This window comes from Leptonychotes weddellii, chromosome 5, assembly GCF_054177405.1.
Source record: "Leptonychotes weddellii isolate Sample4059 chromosome 5, ASM5417740v2, whole genome shotgun sequence".
NCBI lineage: Eukaryota > Metazoa > Chordata > Mammalia > Carnivora > Phocidae > Leptonychotes > Leptonychotes weddellii.
Window position 1 is genome coordinate 103,070,785 of NC_138373.1, and position 16,889 is coordinate 103,087,673.

Genomic DNA, 16,889 nt, shown 5'->3' on the forward strand with positions numbered 1-16,889 from the left:
TTTAAAAAGATTTATTTATTTGAGAGAGAGAGAGAGAGAGTGTGCACAAGCAGGGGTGGGCAGGGGCAGAAGGAGAGAGAGAGAATCTCAAGCAGACTCCCTGCGGAGCATGGAGCCCGATGCTGATGCCGGGCTCGATCTCATGACCCTGAGATCATGACCTGAGCCAAAATCAAGAGTTGGATGCCCAACTGACTGAGTCATGCACGTGCCCCTATAATTTCTAAATATATGTATATATTTTTTTCTATAATAAATTTCAAGACTACTCTGAAAAAACTCTAACCTTAAGTAAATTAGTAACTGTAATTTGTGGTAAATATATTAAAAAGATTTCTATATATCATTTGCAGTAAAGAAGAGTCACAGATTCAGAAGGGACCTTAAAGGTTATCTAGTCCAACCCTCCCAGCCTAATATTCAGACAGAATAATAAAAAAACAAAAACAATCAAAACCAAAAAACTAATAGCAGCCTACTGAGGAGAGAACTGACTTCTCTGAAACTGAGAACAGTCCCAGGAACTTAATACAACCAGAAATGCCCCTCTTCTGAAACAGGGACATCTGGTAATCAATATTTTCATTTAAAAAGTATTTTGGCCTAATAATGTCAAGTTACCCAGGTCAGTTTTTAAAAGTCACTTGACTTCACTTTCCAGTTTCAAAGTCTTCAATTTGTTTCAAACCAAAAGAAATCAGACCATGTTGTGGGTTGATTTTAATGAACAAAATTCTCTGTATAAAAACATTTTAACTTTATCAAATGCTTTAAAAACACACACGCACAGATCCAAATCCATTACAGAATCTTTGAACATTATCTTTTTTCACCTCAACATCATGTGTAAAGGGATTTCTGGATAAAACTCTACATGTGAAAAAAGACAACCCATAGTCTTACACGTTTGCACACACACACACACACAGACACACACATACACACTCTTGAAGAACTAAAATAAATGGGAAGAGTGTGACTGGGATAGGAATGAATTTCTCATAAAGCTTATATAAAAGAACACTACATGAGTAAAAGAACTTCCTATACCAAGGAAAGACGCAGAGAGGGGAAAGAGAAAGCAGGGGCTAGCCAAACTCATGAATAAATAGTTTGAGAAGCTCATTCAAGAACAGTGAATATGGGGAGTTCCAGATGACCCCTCATTTTCACCACTTCAGAGTCTGTGAATCTGATAACTGATGATGCTTCAAAAGCACGTATGTTCTCGGTTTTTGTAGCTCTTGATTTGTTCATCATTATTTCGGTGTGGTTTGTGCCTGTCAGTGGTTGCTTCCCCAGCTATCACGTGGTGTTGCGTCCTATCCGCCGGCAGAGCTACGGTCAGAGACAGCGGCAAGCACAGGGTATGGCAAGGGCGACATTGTGGCTGGCGGGTAAAACGAGCCAGATTGCCCAGGTTTGGGTTTCAGCAACACTGCTTGCTAGCTGCCTGTCGCCCGGCAAGCTCCTTAGCCACTCTGGGTCTCCATGTCCTCACCTTCGTTAGGGATCATTATTACCTACTTCATAGAGGATCATTAAAGAGTTAAACAAGGTAATCCACTTAAAGAATTTATCACACTATGAGGCACAAGTAAATGCTCAGTAAATGTTAGCTAAAATTACGATTAGTCTTGGTATTACAGGGCGACCAAAAGAAAAATTCTATTCTACCTCTCTGTATGTCTCCTCTTTGGTGAGGTTTTCAGGGGCCGACTGTGGCAAAAGCCAGTATGTATGATGCAAAAGAGACTGAGGATCTAGTCTTAGGAATATAGATGTTCATTTTTATATTAGAAAAAAATTACATGGCTCCATATCACAAACTTTAACATCTTTCCATGAAACATCACACAATTCTCATCATCATTATGCCCTACAAACACCCTAAATGGTGTGGAGTTTCTAAAGATATTCAACGACAACAGGGTCCATAAATTTTAACTAAGAAACCACAGCTGCAGAAATGCATGTTGGGCAATAATCTGTGTATGCCGCAAGAGCTTGGGCCAACAGATGGCTGGGATTCTGCCTCCACGGCCTGGACTCCCCCACACACAGTCAGATGGGTCAGGTTCCCGCAGACCTTCCAATCTCCATTAGTGAGTGACTCCCTTTGAGAGGGAAGTTTCCAAGGGGTGAAGGAGGCAGCGGCCACTGAGGACGGAATGCCCGGCACCTACTTCAGTATGATATGATAGCTATCATTGGTTTCTGCTGTAAAAAAAAAAAAAGAGAGAGAGAGAGAATAATCTTTAGTCACCTCTAAAACACAGTAGGAGAAAAAAACAAAACAAAACATGGTAAGGATCTTTTGAGAAGGGGAAAAAAAAAAAAAAAAACCCAGCAGGACAAAGCGCAACATATTTATTACCACAAAATACTTACAATAAATATGCATTATAAAAACAACATGCCTTCATTTCATTTGTCCACGGAAGGTGGGAGAGAATGGCAGAGTCATCAGTTACACTTTGTCTATTCTGATAATGGCAAGAAGCCAATTCATACAAAGAAACAATCTCCAAAGATATCACTTTCTCTGCCTCAAATATGCTGGTTGATATTTTCCCTCTCTCCTCAGAGAAGTAAATAATGAAAAAAAAATCTCTTAAACTCCTTAGAGAGGCATCTGTCCTACTATTTTATTACCTTTCATTGTGTCCAGAATAAAACAGGCTTCTTCTTGAAAGTTCTGTATCATCTGAGAAAAGCAAGAAAAGTTGCTAATTATTAAAAACTTGGGTTTGCTGCATTTATTTAGACTATATGGCTTTTTATTATACTGGACTTAAGGGAAAAATAATCCTTCGTTTTGTTTTCTCGCGTTCAGTTTTTAAGTTTTAAAAGCTAAGCAGTCTAGGGGCGCCTGGCTGGCTCAGTTGCTAGAGCATGTGACTCTTAATCTCAGGGTTGTGAGTTTAAGCCCCATGTTGGGCTTTGGAGCCTACTTAAAAAAAATAAATAAATAAATAAATAATAAATAAAATAAAATAAAAGCTAAGCAGTCTAAAACAACTGATCTTAAAATTATAGGATGCATTTTCCTGATTAACCCCAAGATGTTGCAAGAGTACACGGACACTGGTAGGCCCATTCGGGAGAACCGACTTCCAGGTCTTCATCTCCCAAAACTGCCTGAGAACCTCTTTGGTTTTCCCTACCCACTTTCCCTTCTAAACTCCCCTCCCCATTTTATAAAATAAAGGCAGGGCGCCTGGGTGGCTCAGTCGTTAAGCGTCTGCCTTCGGCTCAGGTCATGATCCCAGGGTCCTGGGATCAAGTCCCGCATTGGGCTCCCTGCTCCGCGGGAAGCCTGCTTCTCCCTCTCCCACTCCCCTGCTTGTGCTCCTGCTCTCGCTATCTCTCTCTCTGTCAAATAAATAAAATCTTTAAAAAAAAATAAAAATAAAATAAAATAAAGGCATAAGTTTCACCCTCCTGGAATCCTACCAAGATGCCCACCCCACGGTACAAAAACCTCCAGGATGCCAAAGTGTGACCGTTAATGTGAACTTTAATGACTGGGTAACAAAGTATTTTGTGAGCCACATGGTTTCTAATTCTTTCCTTGCACCAGAACTGAAGACTGACCTAATCACAAACTGTCAAATGATAGGTGATTCAAAGTAATTCTTTGTGACATCACTATATAACTTTTGGCACCTAACTCCAAAGTTCAAAAAAAAAAAAAAAAATCCAGTGATGTTTTTATAAAAAATTCCATGCATTTCTGTCAATTAATCAGACTCCATAGCATTATTAATCTAGGGGGATAAAACAGAACGGAAGTGGTGCTGAGCTCTATTTCATTCTAAAAATCAGTAGAGAGTATTCATCTATACATGAATTAATGTGGGCAGGGTGGGTAGGGAATCAGACAATCCCATCCATCTCATTAATAGACAGACTTCTAATACATTTTTCTTAATGTTTAAAAATTTATCAAAACATATAATACATTTATGTTTATTGATTATATAATTATGGTGATCATTCTATTCAGAAGAAATCATTTTTAAATTTTTACTGAAACAAATTCTTAAGTTGAAGCAAAGTTGTTTCAAAGAAGTATGGTAAGATAATTAATAAAAGATGTTTGAGCATAAAAACAGGTTATGGCAAGATAAAATTCTATGGGAGAAGTGAATGGAAACAGGAGTTCAAGGAAACAAAGAAATGACATAAAAACTCTGTTAAAGAAAAGTATATTCATGTATTTTTTAAGACAGTGATGGTGGTATTACATCATTCTTCTATTTAGGTTACATGAAATATAGTTAGAATAGTGATGTAACCATTTCATTTTTAAAGGTTATATAATATGCCCAGGGATGACATATTTTGCAACTATTTAAACTTAAAACAAAAAAAAAATTTAAGTCAACCTAAAAATGTGCAAGGGGGATACGTGGTTAGAAAGTCAGCAAGCAAAAACATTTGAAAAGCCCTGGTCTCGTAAGCGCAGCCTGTACCCCAGGAGGACGGCCCTTGCTCCTGTCACACGCCCTGACAAACTGGCATGTGGTGATTGAGCTGCGCTGAAAATCTACCTCATCGCTAATGAGCACATGGATTCCTGTTGGCCCCTGCTTGTAGATCTGGCTGATCTGGCGAGGGGAAATGCTGAAGAGCTGAGCAATTTTTTCTGTCAGTTCAACAGCTGTCAGTTCTTCTAGATAGATGGCGTGGTACACTGCAAGAGGGACAGAGCAAAGGGAGTCAATACAGGCTTCTCTGCTCTTAAAGGTAACCCAGTCACTAGGAATGCCCGCTCTTCTAAAGGACTCACAGACTGCCTGAGTTCAAATTCTGGCTCGGCCACCTGCTAGCTGTGTGACTGGGGTGAGTTACTTAACGTCCCTGAGCCTCATTTTCCTCACCTACATGTTGGTGAGAACAATAAATTTACTGCAAAGAAGACACACCAGTTGTAAAAAGTAAAGCATGTAAACGTGCTGAGCATAGTGCCCGGTCTCTGGGAGGAACTCAATAAACGTGAGCAATTACCATTATTCTGGCAAATGCGCACTCTGCTGTCTGAGGCATTCCCACCGCACAGGCTCTACGTCATCTCCTCCCCTCGCCTCAGTATGTGTCCTGGCCTGTCCAGAAGGACCTACCGAAGAAAGTACCATTTGAGTCTCCATCCTCACGCTTCTGCTGCTGCTGCTGCTGCTCCCTCAAGTGCAAGGACTCCTGACAAACATAAATGGTTAGCCTTGGCCGCACCATCCTGAGGAGGAAAGCGAGGCTGTTAGTCTCAGGGTCTTCACGGGAAGCACATTTTAAGGGAGAACCTGTGTGTCTGGGTTAGCACTAGAGGGCAGAGTTGCAAACTGGCAGCCCGCGGGCCAAGGAAGCTCATTTGCTGCTTCATTAGCTCTCCACTGGGGTGGATGTGTGCGCGCGTGCATGCGTGCAGTTCGACTGAATCCGTTCCAACATCATACAAACCTCTGCAATTTTGGCTTTTCTCGAAAAATCAGATCTGGCAATCTGAGGCCCTCATTCTTACAAGAAAACAACTGGCTGTTCTCCTTGCATTGACTCATGCATTCTTCACTACACCCCAGATTTGATGGTCGCACATTTACATGTGGCCTTTGAGTTTATCATTTAGGATCACTTGAGTTTATCATCCTTGATGTAAACGTTAGAAATATTCAAAACGAGGGCGCCTGGGTGGCTCAGATGGTTGAGCGTCTGCCTTCGGCTCAGGTCATGATCCCAAGGTCCTGGGATCGAGTCCCGCATTGGGCTCCCTCCTAGGCGGGGAGCCTGCTTCTCCCTCTGCCTCTCTCTCTCTGTCTCTAATGAATAAATAAATAAAATCCTTAAAAAAAAAAAAAAGAAATATTCAAAACGTGTGAGCTGCTGCTGCATGGGTCCGGCTCAACATGTAGCTTCTCCTTAGAAGCGCCACTATAAAACAGAGAATCTTAGTTCCCTCATTACCTTCTCCAAGCAGCCTAAGCCTTCTGTCTCTTCTTACTTCTTAGACAATGGTATTCAATTACCTCTTGATTTGATCATCTCATTCCTATTTTTAAACACTCTTTTATGGGGCGCCTGGGTGGCTCAGTCGGTTAAACGTCTGCCTTCGGCTAGGGTCATGATCCCAGGGTCCTGGGATCGAGCCCCACATCGGGCTCCCTGCTCAGTGGAGAGTCTGCTTCTCCCTCTCCCTCTGCCTGCCTCTCTGCCTACTTGTGCTCTCTATCTCTGTCAAATAAATAAATAAAAATCTTTAAAAATAAATAAACGCTATTTTTTAAGAGACAGCACATGTGTGCGTGCATGAGCAGGGGCGGAGGGGGGAGAGCCCCGCTGGGAGGTGTTTGGGGGGGCTGGGGGAGGAGCAGAGGGAGAGAGAGAGAATCTTAGGCAGGCTCCACACCCAGTACGGAGCCCAAGGAGGGGCTCAATCTCATGACCATGTGATCATGACCTGAGCTGAAATCAAGACTCAGACTCTTAACTGACTACATCACCTAGGTGCCCTTTAAATGCTTTTTAAATAAATAATATGTTAAAAAAAATGAAGATCCTCCGGGCGCCTGCGCGGCTCAGTCGTTAAGTGTCTGCTTTGGCTCAGGTCATTATCCCAGGGTTCTGGGATCGAGCCCCACATTGGGCTCCCTGCTCAGCGGGGAGCCTGCTTCTCCCTCTCCCACTCCCCCTGCTTGTGTTCCTGCTCTCGCTGTCCCTCTCTCTGTCATATAAATAAAATCTTAAAAAAAAAAAAATGAAGATCCATTCTTTTTTCTCCAAATCATCAACCTCTGAATTTTTCCTCTTTTCTTTAAAAATTTCCAAGATTAGAGCCAACCTGACTCAACATTTCTTGTGATATACCCAAACAAAATACTTCACGATCTGTTTCATTATTTAGTCACTCATTTGGTTCTATGGCATTAACCTGTATGTTTTTTCCATTAATCCTATTACCTATTTGAAACTGAAAATGCCAAATAGGGACTACAAGTTACTCTGTTTTATAATTTGTAAGTGGACACTTAAGTAGTTCCTATCCAATTCAAGAATGACCTCTTCCCCAGTTAAAATGGACTCAGGGCCCTTGCACCTGTTGTTCCTCCTGCCTAGAGTGCTCTTCCCTCATATGACCCCATAGCTTCCATCCTTCTGATAATTCAGTTTATTTATTTATTTTTAAAGATTTTATTTATTTGGGGCGCCTGGGTGGCTCAGTTGTTAAGCGTCTGCCTTCGGCTCAGGTCATGATCCCAGGGTCCTGGGATCGAGCCCCGCGTCGGGCTCCTTGCTCTCCGGGAAGCCTGCTTCTCCCTCTCCCACTCCCCCTGCTTCTGTTCCTTCTCTCGCTGTGTCTCTCTCTGTCAAATAAATAAATAAAAATCTAAAAAAAAGATTTTTATTTATTTATTTGACAGAGACAGAGATAGCTAGAGAGGGAACCCAATCAGGGGCAGTGGGAGAGGGAGAAGCAGACTCCCCGCTGAGCAAGGAGCCCGACATGGGACTCAATCCCAGGACCCTGGGATCATGACCTGAGCCGAAGGCAGACGCTCAACGACTTAGCCACTCAGGCACCCCTCATAATTCAGTTTAAACACCCCTGCCTCAGAGAGGTCTTTCCTGACCATATTCTGGGTACTCTACAGGTTATAACCTTGTTTTTGTTTGTTTGGTTTTCCTTCAAAGCACTTATCACTGTCGAAAATATTCACTGTTCATATTTTTATCTCTCCCCCCATTAGAAAGTAAACTCATAATAATGGGTCCCTTGTCTATTTTCTCACCAATGTATCCCCAGAGCCTACAATAGTACCTGGCTCATATTAGGGATACAGAGTATTTATCAAATGAAAAAACTACCTAGAAATGAAAAATGGGATATCATGAGGAATTCCTTAGATCTACTGTAGGAAAAGATATTTTTCATCTTCATTTATCTGGTACATAGCTGGCATTCAAAAAGAATGTTTCGACAAGATGTAGTGAGCTGTGCAAAGAGTACTATGAAGAGTCCCTGAATCCAAATCCATTTGAATTTCAACCTCACTGATATTTTTACACTAATTACATACCGGCCTTTTAATGCATTAAAAAGTCGGATTCCATCAGCAGGGCCACAGATTTGGATCACATCATCTCTAGTTAGTTTCAATAAATCTGCCCCTGGAATAAATATAAGAAAATGGGTGATAAAGGCAAAGACTGTCTTTGTTTATGACCACTGAAATGGCTCTGTCATGTTATAGTTCATCATCTTTTGCATGGTACATAATTCTCCATGACCTGGCCCGTTTCCTCTCTCACTTCAACTGCCACCCCATTCACTGATCCACTTAACCCCATGCTTTCATCATACTGATGAGGTCTAATGAGCACGCTGTCCCTCCTCCCTGAAATATCCTTCTATTGTCCAACCAACAGACTCCTCCTTATGCCCCAAGATTTACCTCACGCATTACACGTGTTCCCTAACCACAGACACTCTCCCAATACCCTGCTTCGTACCACTTATCTACTGCATCACAACGATTTCCTTATGTTTTTCAGGGTTTTATTTTGATTTGATTCGGGTTTTTGTTTTTATACTAGATGATGAATGATCAGAAGGTAGGCCTTACCCATTTGTGTATTCCTACCATACCTGGTACCCAGAAGGTGCTTAATAAAAGTGGAACGTGCAGTACAATATAGTGATTTCAAGGGGGAAATTTCAGACTACCTACAAATGCCCTTGATAAAATACTGTATGGAATATACATTTTAAAAAGTATTGTATAGAATAAATATTTTTAAATTAAAGTGAGTTTAAACTAAGAAGTCTTTCTTTTTAAGTATTTCACAGCACAGATGCCGCTGGTGAGAAAATCTGAAGGGTTCTATGAAATTCACTTAATCCTAAAAATGCATGAAGATCTCTCCTTCCCTTCCTCCCTTCCTCCCTCTCTCTCTCTCTCACATACACGCATACACACACACACACACACACACACACACACGCACCCTCACATGGATACTAGGAGGCCCTAGAATGTAAAGGAATATCCTATGTTGGGAAAAACAAAAGGACAAATGAATTTAACCTGAGAAGTTTGTAAAAAGCCTTGTGAACGTAGAAAAACGATTTCGATGCAACCACTGCTGAGCTTCCTGAGGTGTGGTTGTTGGCAAGAGGTTCTGAAAGAGAAAGCAAGCATTTTTTTTTCTTTTTTTGGTAACTGAAGAGATTTATCTCTTACATCATTAGGTAACATAGAGCTAAACACACCCACACTCAGACAGGCCTAGTTTGCTTGGAAGTTGTTTATACCTCATCAATATTCTTTCCCTGACCATGCAAGAAGCCCATGGAATTCCATCCTTATCTTCCTTACTAAACTGTAAGCTCTTTAAATGCAGGGGTCCTGCATTAACTTGTTTCACATCCCTGGTCCCTAGGTTAGTGTCTAGTTCATAGTCAAAATTCAATAAACGTCGGTTTAATGAACGAATAAATATTATTCCTTAAAGGTTGGACATTTCTAATGACCTGCACAGTTATCAAAGTATTAGTAGACATTGCAAATAACTTACATTTAACTTTAGACTTACATCTGTCACTGGAGGGGGTGGCTCTGGCTGGTGGTTTGGTGAACCATTTCTAAGGAAATATTGAAAATGAAAAGGATGAGTCCATGACACATACTAGGGTTCATCATCTCACAGTAAGTCTCAAGCTAGAGATTTTTTTCTTTTAAGATTTTATTTTTAAGTAATCTCTACACCCAACGTGGGGCCCGAAACTACAACTGCAAGATCAAGAGTCGAGGGCTCCACCGACAGAGCCAGCCAGGCACCCACCAAGCTAGAGATCTAAAGGAATCTGTGCTCTCTCCTAAAGCAGTCTTAGTCTGATAGTCAATTCTTCTATTATCTGTTAATTTAACATTAAGATTATGGGGAAAGGGGAAGAAACTGTCACTTGCAACCTTTATTATTATTGGACAAATTGAAAAAATATCAAAATTCCAGTAAATTGCGTTTAATTAGATAAATTATGGCATGAACAATATTTAACATAAGAAATGTATAATAGAAACAAAAATATCAGAACATAAAAGTAATCAATATATCACTATTATATTAAATATATAAATATACACACAAACATATACAGGAAAAAATACCAGAAGAAACTTTATGCAATGCAATGTAATCACATACTTTTATAATGAAAACCAAATTATTTTTAAAGCAGCTTCGAAAATTAGTGCTGCCTAATTTGCAATCCACGGGCTCTCTCTCCACCCTCTGTTTTTCCCTGTATTTCCTTTTGTTTTAAGGATTGTCCCTATTTCCTAATGCTTACTTCTTTTATGGGAGAAAAATTTGAGTCTAATAAAAAAGTAATGACAAAGAGAAGAGAAAAAACTTTAAAACACAACTCTTAAATCCTATATATTTATAATTGCCTAGGGGTGCCTGGCTGGCTCAGTCAGAAGAGCATGTGACTCTTGATCTCAGCGCTGAGTTCAAGTCCCAAGTTGGATATAGAGATTACTAAAAAAAAATAAACTTTAACAAACATAAAAAATAAAAATAAAATTGCCTATAAGTAGACTGCATAATCCATATGGATGGTAAGAGATTTTTCTTTCAAAATAGATCTTCTTTTTCTTTTTTTGCCTCAGCTGCAAAATTCAAATTCAGTATTCAAATTTAGTAATTAACTTATCACCAGGCCCTTACTACCTATTCCCTCTACAACTTATACCTATTTTCATTTTTTTTTTTAAGATTTTATTTATTTATTTGACAGAGAGAGACACAGTGAGAGAGGGAACACAAGCAGGGGGAGTGGGAGAGGGAGAAGCAGGCTTCCCGAGGAGCAGGGAGCCCGATGCGGGGCTCGACCCCAGGACCCTGGGATCATGACCTGAGCCGAAGGCAGACGCTTAACGACTGAGCCACCCAGGCGCCCCTTACCTGTTTTCATTCTTAACTGTTATATTTTGAATAGTGAAGCTACCTTAATTACTTTTAGAAGCAGACTGAACATAGAGCCTACATAAATTCAAAAACAAACATTACAGCCAAAAAAAAAAAAAAAAAAAATCACACATTCAGTAGCCTATTTTAAATTTCAATATGACCTACGTGGAATATGTGTTAAATGCTAAGACTAAAGACAACTTATTTTAACTGGAATAGGCAACTGTACCAACTTTCAATTATCTCTGATGATAAAAGACAATAAAGCAAGAATAAATGTATCCCATAGATAATTCTAAAACTTCATTTTAGCTATCATCTTCAACCTTCTTCCCCAATTATCAAAGATCCATAATTATTAGGTAAGATCATTCTTTTTTTTTTTTAAAGATTTTATTTATTTATTTGAGAGAGAATGAGAGAGAGAGAGAGCACAGTAGAGGGCGGGGGGGTCAGAGGGAGAAGCAGACTCCCCGCTGAGCAGGGAGCCCGATGCGGGACTCGATCATGGAACTCCAGGATCATGACCTGATCCGAAGGCAGTCGCTTAACCAACTGAGTCACCCAGGTGCCCTAGGAGCATTCTTAAAAAGTAACAGAACAGGGGCGCCTGGGTGGCTGTCGGTTAAGTGTCTGCCTTTGGCTCCAGTCATGATCCCAGGGTCCTGGGATAGAGCCCTGCGTTGGGTTCTCTGCTTATTGGGGAGCTTGCTTCTCCCTCTCCCTCTGCCTGCCTCTCTGCCTACCTGTGCTCTCTCTGTATCTGTCAAACAAATAAATAAAATCTTAAAAAAATAATAAAATTATTTTTAAAAAAGTAACAAAACAGATTTTCGTGTTTGTACAACTGTATTTCAGTTCCTGAGGACCACTCTGGTGAAAGTATGCACAGGAAGTGAAATGACCACAAGATAAGCAGTGACAGGGAGAAGTGAAAAGCCCAGAAAATCCGTCTCTGAATCACTAAAAACTGACTACAAATGCTGTTTTTTTTTTTCTTTAAATGCTGTTTTCTAATAGGAAGAAAAAGAGGAGGAGAAAGGACTACATAAAACTCTTTTCAGTCACTTTTGAAGATAACCCAAAGCTCAATTAATCCACAGATCCATCAATGGATTTATTGATTTAGAAAGAGCTTCTACATGGGAAGATAATGAAAGAAGACATATTTAGGACAAACACAACCTAATTTCATTTCCCACACTTACCCTTCCCCAAGAGAAAAACTGCTATGGGAACTGTTGAAGCCAGGTGATGGGGAATTATTGACATATGTGATCTCAGGCCATGGAGAACACTAAAAACAAAGAACAACTTAAATACTGAAAAAGTACATTTGACCCTAGTGTCCCACCAAAACATTGTTACTTGAATAGCACATCTTGATTAGTAAATCTTAACTGCACAGAGGTCCCTATGATTAAGAGAAAATATACCCAGGACAAGTAAATCTTGACCAGGCTAGAACTTATGGGTTTGTTTTTTTTCTTTTTAACTGAGATGTAATTGACATAGAACACTGTATTACTTTCAGGTGTACAATATAATGATTTGATATACGTATATAGTGCGAAATGATGGGATTTTCTTTTAAGAATAGGAAGTATTGATTGAAATCATCACCAAAAGAAATCCTTTCACCTCTGTGAGTATAGTTGTCTCATAGGAAGGCTGGTATTTCTCCTTTTCGTGAGGTGTTCGTTTCTCCATTTTCTCCCGATCCGTTTTTTGCTTTCTGTCTGCACCTTTGGGCTGGAAAGAGAAATGTTTTGTTTTGACTCATCAATTGACTTTTGATCCAACAATATTACCTTAAACAGTCCCATGTGAAACAAGGATGTATGTACAATGATAAAACGACAAGATGCATCCTTGCATCTAAGTCTGAAAATAGAAAATTTAACTGTGTGATGGAGTTGAAAAAGAATAAGAGATCTATAGCGACGGACATGGAAAGATCTCTAAAGCACATAGCTAACTGAAAAAAAGCAAGCCTCATAACAATTTATACAGTACAATCCTATTGATGTTTCAAAGAAAAGAAACTATGTATATACTTATGTACATGTGTATATAAAAGCACAGAAGGGGACTGGAAGGATACATGCTAAATTATGACAGTGGCAACCTCTAGGAAAGGCTGGGAAGTCAGGGTAAAAGTGGTAAAGGGGGACTTCGGTCTGAATACTTCTGTATTAATGAATCTTTTGCAATGAGAATACATTTATATTCATATGATAAAAACAAATAAAGACCAAATTAACAAAAGAAAGTCAAGTACCAATGTAACCAAAACTATCAACATTTCATAATTTTGTGAGCTTTTACAAGAACTTGTAATTTCAACAGACTTTAAGAGCTTTCAGTGAAAAATCCATGTTTTAGCCTCTAGCTCCCTTTCCAAGTTCCTCTTCTCCCATGCCCATCCCCATATAAATTCATTACCAGGCATCTCAGGGATTATCTCAAGGACTCTAGCGTAGACTGAGTTTTCACAGTTGTTGAAAAAAGCCAAGGTGACTTTCTGACTTGGTAGCTAATGTTAAAATTGAAAGATGAGGGAAAAGGATACAAGGGACAGCAGGAGGCCCAGGAATACCTTGAAGACTTTGATCTGGCAGCTGGCTGAGTGTAAGTGCTCAGTGTATTCCCCATTTTCATTTTCCTTGAAGGTATCAATTTGTACTCGAAACGGCACTCCCTTTTCTCCTCCATGCTTCCTCATAGTGAACTCTGTGCTAATGCAGTGTACCTACAAAGAATACAGCATCCAGGTTTCAGTACTGCTAGCTAGCCACATCAGTCAACAATATTTTCTGAGCAACTACTAACAGCAAAACCTTTAAAAACACTATGAACATCTATAAAAACAACTTTTATGCTAGGGGCACCTGGCTGGCTCAGTCGGTAGAGCATATGACTCTTGATCTCAGGGTCATAAATTCGAGCCCCACGTTGGGCATAGAGTTTACTTAAAAACATCTGTGTAAATAAAATCTTAAAAAAAAAAAAAAACAAAACTTCTAGGAGCTCCTGGGTGGCTCAGTCGGTTGAGCACCTGCCTTCGGCTCGGGTCATGATCCTGGGGTCCTGGTATTGAGTCCTGCGTCAGGCTCCCTGCAGGGAGCCTGCTTCTCCCTCTGCCTCTCTCTCATGAATAAATAAATAAAATCTTAAAAAAAAAAAAAAAAAGACTTTTAGGGTTGCCTCGGTTAAGCATCTGACTCTTGATTTCGGCTCAGGTCATGATCTCAGGATAGTGAGATCGAGGCCTATGTTGTGCTTTGCACTAAGTGCAGAGACTCCCTGAGATTCTCTCTCTCCCTCTCCCTCTGCCCCTCCCCGTGCTTATGTTCGAGTGCTCTCTTGCTCTTTCTAAATAAATAAAATTCTAAAAACAAAACAAAAAAACGTTTACTCTCTTTTAGATCTTAAAGAATGGATATTCTAATGGAGGAAATAAGGAAGCTTAATTATTACAAATGAAACAAAGCAGGGGCGCCTGGGTGACTCAGTCAGTTAAGTGTCTGTCTTCAGCTCAGGTCATGATCCCAGGGTTCTGGGATTGAGCCCCACGTAGGGCTCCCTGCTAGGCCGGGAGACTGCTTCTCCCTCTCCCTTGGCCATTCCCCCCCTGCTTGTGTTCTCTGGCTTGCTCTCTCTCTCTGTCAAATAAATAAAATCTTAAAATGAAACAAAGTAAATATACAGATCCAATGCTAACAAAAGCTACTGGGAGAAACTAAATTCATTAACTGTTTTAGAGAATACAGAGTTAATATAAAAGAGAAATGATTTTGGGTTAGTAAAAGTTTCCTGGACCCTAAGGTAGACTTTAGAAAGCAGAGGCACCATCCATGCTGGGAAACTAGCAAATATGAAAACTCATATTTGGGGAAAGAAAGGTTTGCAAAGGCTTGCTTGGTACTGCATAAAGTGAAGACCCTGGTGAATCTTAATAGTGAAACCTTGACTGACCAAATATTAGCTTAGGTACATTGTTAATTTCTCTAAGCCTCAAAAACTATTTCTACTCCATAGGATTATTGCTGAAAGTTTTAAATAAAATTATATATATGAACTGTTTACTTAACATAGTGACTATCTAATGGGACATAATAAACCATAGCTTTCTTTATTACAAGTAAGAATTTTAATATTACAAATAAGAATTTTAAAGGAATCTACTCAACAGACATAATCAGATATGTAAAACAAATTTTAAGCATAAAGATGTTCAAAATAACTTTAGAGATAATAGGGAAAATTTAGAAGAATCTAAATGCTAAATAATAGGGAAGTTATAGTGCATCCAAAGAATGGAATATTATACAGCCATCAGCAAGCGTTTTTTGGTTTGTTTGTTCACTTGTTTTTTATTTTGTTTTGTCATACAAATAAATAAATTGGGGAAATTAGAAGGGCAATTCAGACACTCCTCATTGCCCTCAGGCAAGTGTTGAGGAGTCTGGACTTGACAGTCAGGCTGGAACACTGTAAAAATTTCAAATTTAACATGTTTTATCCTTCAAGAAACAAACTGGTAGGGGATTCTGGGTGGTTCAGCAGGTTAAGCATCCGACTCTTGATTTTGGCTCCAGTCATGATCTCAGGGTCCTGGGATCAAGCCCTGCGTCAGGCTCTCTGCTCAGTGGGGAGTCTGCTTGGATTCTCTCTCTCCCTCTCCCTCTGCCCCTCCCTCTGCTCATGTCCATGTGCGCGCTCTCTCTCTCTCTCTCTCCCCCCTAAATAAATAAATAAATCTAAAAAAAAAAAAGAAAAGAAAAAGAAACAAATTGGTAGTAAGAGATGCTCTTCATAACTGGAACCCCATCTGCAATGCTCTACCTGAATAAACACAGATGTCCTCTTTGCCGGGTCCCACAGGAACTCCACTGTATTCAGTTGGGTTGGATTAGCTCTAGGATCGATTATACCAACAGACATTGGGATATCTGAGAAACAAAATGGTAATCACTGAACAATTCTGAGGACTATTGGGTTTAAATAAGATAGCACCGATTGTTTTATTATTGGTCCCTAGTTACCAAGATTTTTATGTATCACACCCTAAACCTTTTGTCAATGGAAAGGGTTTGATTAGAGCTAATTTTGACCTAAGTACTTTCCTTCTGAGTATCTTTTTTTCCATTTTAAAAGGTTTTTTAAATAAGACAATTTAAACGTAGTTTCCTTTTAATCTGCCAAAATTCTACTTAAAGATAGACTTAGTCTACACACTAGCTCTAGTGTTATGAAAATTGTAATATAATCTGCTTCACTTACAGTTTTAGGATTAGTGTTACTGATAGAAGTACACTAACAAGATTGCTATAGAAATATAAAGCAGAGTGTCTGAATAAAGGCAGAAGCATTGTATTACAGATAGAAGTGGGAAAAATTTAGGGGCGCCTGGGTGAATCAGTCATTAGGCGTCTGCCTTCGGCTCAGGTCATGATCTCAGGGTCCTGGGATCAAGCCCTGCGTCGGGCTCCCTGCTCCGCGGGAAGCCTGCTTCTCCCTCTCCCACTCCCCCTGCTTGTGTTCCCTCTCTCGCTGTGTCTCTCTCTGTCAAATACATAAATAAAATCTTAAAAAAAAAAAGAAAGAAGTGGGAAAAATTTAACATAGGGATTGATGCTGGCCTTAAAGTCATCAAATAACCCGGTAACAGAGCAACAAATCTGATACTCAAGAGGGAAGCAAAAATGAATGAGCTCCACAGCATCAGGGAAATCCAAATCAAAACCTCAATGAGATACCACCTCACACCAATCAGAATGGCTAAAATTTACAAGTCAGGAAACGACAGATGTTGGCGGGGATGCGGAGAAAGGGGAACCCTCCTACACTGTTGGTGGGAATGCAAGCTGGTGCAGCCACTCTGGAAAACTGTATGGAGGTTCCTCAAAAAGTTGAAA

The 16,889-nt window shown here is 39.9% G+C and overlaps 1 protein-coding gene across 7 annotated transcripts; it reads right to left on the minus strand.

Moving 5' to 3' along the window:
* Positions 1 to 705: 705 nt before the first annotated feature.
* TFCP2 (transcription factor CP2) lies at positions 706 to 16,463 on the minus strand. Of its 7 annotated transcripts, none has more exons than XM_081821680.1 (11): positions 15,817 to 16,452; positions 13,568 to 13,720; positions 12,610 to 12,720; positions 12,177 to 12,265; positions 9,571 to 9,637; positions 9,081 to 9,174; positions 8,073 to 8,163; positions 5,127 to 5,239; positions 4,557 to 4,699; positions 2,656 to 2,707; positions 706 to 2,217 (listed from the first exon to the last, which is right to left on the minus strand). In XM_081821680.1, the coding sequence occupies exons 1-11, from the start codon at positions 15,913 to 15,915 to the stop codon at positions 2,183 to 2,185; spliced, it is 1,047 nt and encodes a 348-aa protein (XP_081677806.1). In that variant the 5' UTR covers positions 15,916 to 16,452; the 3' UTR covers positions 706 to 2,182. The 7 variants fall into 7 exon arrangements, with proteins under 7 accessions (XP_081677806.1, XP_081677807.1, XP_081677805.1 ...); XM_081821681.1 differs by having other exon boundaries at positions 706 to 2,220; positions 5,139 to 5,239; positions 15,817 to 16,451; XM_081821679.1 differs by having other exon boundaries at positions 706 to 2,220; positions 15,817 to 16,446.
* Between the last annotated feature and the right edge of the window lie 426 nt (positions 16,464 to 16,889).